This window comes from Rhagoletis pomonella, unplaced genomic scaffold, assembly GCF_013731165.1.
Source record: "Rhagoletis pomonella isolate Grant_MI unplaced genomic scaffold, Rhpom_1.0 Rhpom_scaffold_00050, whole genome shotgun sequence".
Lineage (NCBI taxonomy): Eukaryota > Metazoa > Arthropoda > Insecta > Diptera > Tephritidae > Rhagoletis > Rhagoletis pomonella.
Genome location: NW_023458604.1, coordinates 1,190 through 3,974, shown reverse-complemented (window position 1 = coordinate 3,974; position 2,785 = coordinate 1,190). Strand labels below are relative to the sequence as shown.

At 37.2% G+C, this 2,785-nt stretch overlaps 1 protein-coding gene across 1 annotated transcript; it reads right to left on the bottom strand.

Moving 5' to 3' along the window:
• Positions 1-255: 255 nt before the first annotated feature.
• On the bottom strand, positions 256-2,104 carry LOC118749796 (zinc finger BED domain-containing protein 1-like). The gene is made up of 2 exons (XM_036484575.1): positions 2,002-2,104; positions 256-1,932 (listed from the first exon to the last, which is right to left on the bottom strand). Exon 2 carries the CDS (start codon positions 1,930-1,932, stop codon positions 256-258), a length of 1,677 nt encoding a protein of 558 aa, XP_036340468.1. The 5' UTR covers positions 2,002-2,104.
• Between the last annotated feature and the right edge of the window lie 681 nt (positions 2,105-2,785).

Below are 2,785 nucleotides of genomic sequence, written 5' to 3'. Positions count from 1 at the left end.
ATACACCCCGGCTTACAATGTAGCGGTAGCTTTCGGAAAGGTGAAAAACTTATATTTAATACTTGCGCCGGGTATTTAATGTTCGGCTCCGCCCGAACTTAGACTTTCTTACATTTGAATTTGTTCAAAAACAAATGAGAATATAATATTAACTTGTTTTAAACATTGATCACAATGGTTACAATTAGATAATTTAGATATTGTACTTTACATATTGCTGTGCAAAAAAAAAAATTTTTTCTACCATGGTTGGCTTCAGTAAAGTACGTCTCTTATTACTAGGCCCGCGCTAGAGAATACCCTTTCGCAAGGCACCGATGTAGCCACTATACAAAATCTTTTCAAAATATGCCTGTATAGATTGGGATATGTTTCCTTGCGCACATGCCACCATTCCAGTGGATTATGGTTGCGATCTAAATAGGGTTCACTCAAATATCTATTCACTTCTACAATCGCAGCTACAGTTTTGTTCTGAGGCTTTACAATATTTCTGACATCTTTGTCGTAATCGTACCAAATATTGTTAACAGCTTGCGCCTGCGAATCGGGAATCACAACTTTTGTTTCAGTTTGAGAATAATCCGTCTGTACAATCTTATTTTTAAGGTTTTGAATAGCAGTATCACACGCATTTGGTTCTCTAAAACCCTGCCTCAAAGATCTATAAAACAATGAAAGCTTTTCGTTTTTTGGCGAAGTCTTTGCTAAATACCTTTGAATAAGATTGATAAAAACGATAACTTTAGATAGCGTCACATCTATTTCAGAAGAGATTCCCGTAGTGATGCCATAAAAAGGCTTAAGTAATGGTAAAGATCCTTCTATTATCTCCCATTCAATGGTGTCTATAATAAGATCGGGTCTCAAAATGGCAATTGTGCTCATAACAGCGTCTTTAACTTCTATTATACGAGCCAACATATCGTATGTAGATTTCCATCGCGTTGGCACACTTTTCTTCAATTTTAAAATAGGCAATTGCATTTCTACTTGAAAGTCCTTTAATTTTTTTAAAGCTTGGCTACTGCGGTTGAAATATACAACAATATTTTTAACTTTGTCTACAACTGCCGGGATTCCAGTAATTGCTTTCTGAACAATCAAATTAAGTAGGTGTGCAAAACAACCTATGGAACGCCACTCCCCTAACCTTACGCCACTTAATGCATTTGCAGCGTTGTCGGTAACTATGGCGGCGACTTTATTCGATATACCCCAATTCGCAGTCACTTCTTTTAAAAACCCATATAAATTTTCACCAGTATGACTACAATCAAGCTCTCTGCAGCACAAGAGAGCAGAACAAAGCGTGGTGTTTTTATCAATAAAATGAGCAGTTACAGCAATGTAACTGATGTTGGTAGAAGACGTCCAGCCGTCGGTTGTGAGACAAACTGCAAATGTATCTTGCAATTGGCTTTTAATTTCTGATTCTAAATCATTATAAACTTTTGGTATCAAGCTTTGAGACAAAGTTTTCTTGGCGGGTAATTTATAACCGCCGCACTGTGATACCATGCTGACAAATTTCACCATCTCCGGCTCTTCCACTAAACGCAGCGCATGATGGCCTTTAGCTATCATCTTGACTAGTTGATGGTTGATTTTATCCGCCTTTTTGGTGGTTGGCTGCTTTGATATATAATTTGTAATTACCGGTTGCTGCGACTCCCTCTGCGAAAGGTGTTCACTTTGTGCCGATGGCTGCGTCTGATTCGGTTGCTCTACTGGCGTGTCGTCTTCGTTGTCTTCATTGTCATGGATTGAGCCTTGCCAAGGAATAAAAGGGTGCTTTAATTTCATATGCCGTTTGAGGTTTCCCACCGATCCTCCATTGTAGCTGATTTGTGACGAACAGTGCTTGCATGTAGGTTTCTTCGCACCCCAATTCTTGAAATTGTTCAACACAAAGCTTCTTTTTGCTGGCATCTGAATAGAAATATGTATAGAACATAGCTTATAATTTTTAAATACACAAATCGAATGTAAAATACTTTCATTTACTCCAAAAACACTAGTGCATAGCTTTCGCGGCAACGGAAGAAGAATTGGCGCAAATATGAAAGTGCTACCACCACGGTTGTCACATCATAAAATTATGTAGCTGCCACTATCAATTTGTTGCAATGATAACTTAGGGCCCTGTCACACGGTCAGTATTTATTGACGTGATCCAAGTATCGCGATATTTATTGACGGTGTAGCATACAATATTGATGGATCGTGATCCATAACGCAAAATTTCTAAAAATTTTGAAATCTGGATAGCGGATCGCAATACCGTCAATAAATATTGTTCGTGTAGCACTTTCAAAACGTGATCCATAAATTTCGTCATTACATCTTTTACTTTCATAATGCGAACATCGAAAAGGTATTCGCTCTGCCTTCGCTCTCGGTGCTTAAAACCTTTCAAATCAAACTGAAAAAATTTTAATTAACATTGAAAATTTTAAAATAATTGTGCAATGCACTATCTGTAAATTATACGTAGAAAATAAAAATATTTTCTTGCTTCATAATAACCGTTCAGCACAAATACTGACGCGACAAATATTGAACATGTAGCATTCGTGCGCGATCCATCAATCCATCAATATGGATCGCGATCCAAATATCATGATAATTACTGACCGTGTAACAGAGCCCTTAAAATGTTTGGAAAAAATTAAAATAACCCAGGGCTTACACCAGACAATTTTGTCATAACAGTAGCACTACATGCACACTTTTCCAATGATACATGCACATATATTTAAATATCTGAATCACTGTACTGAAT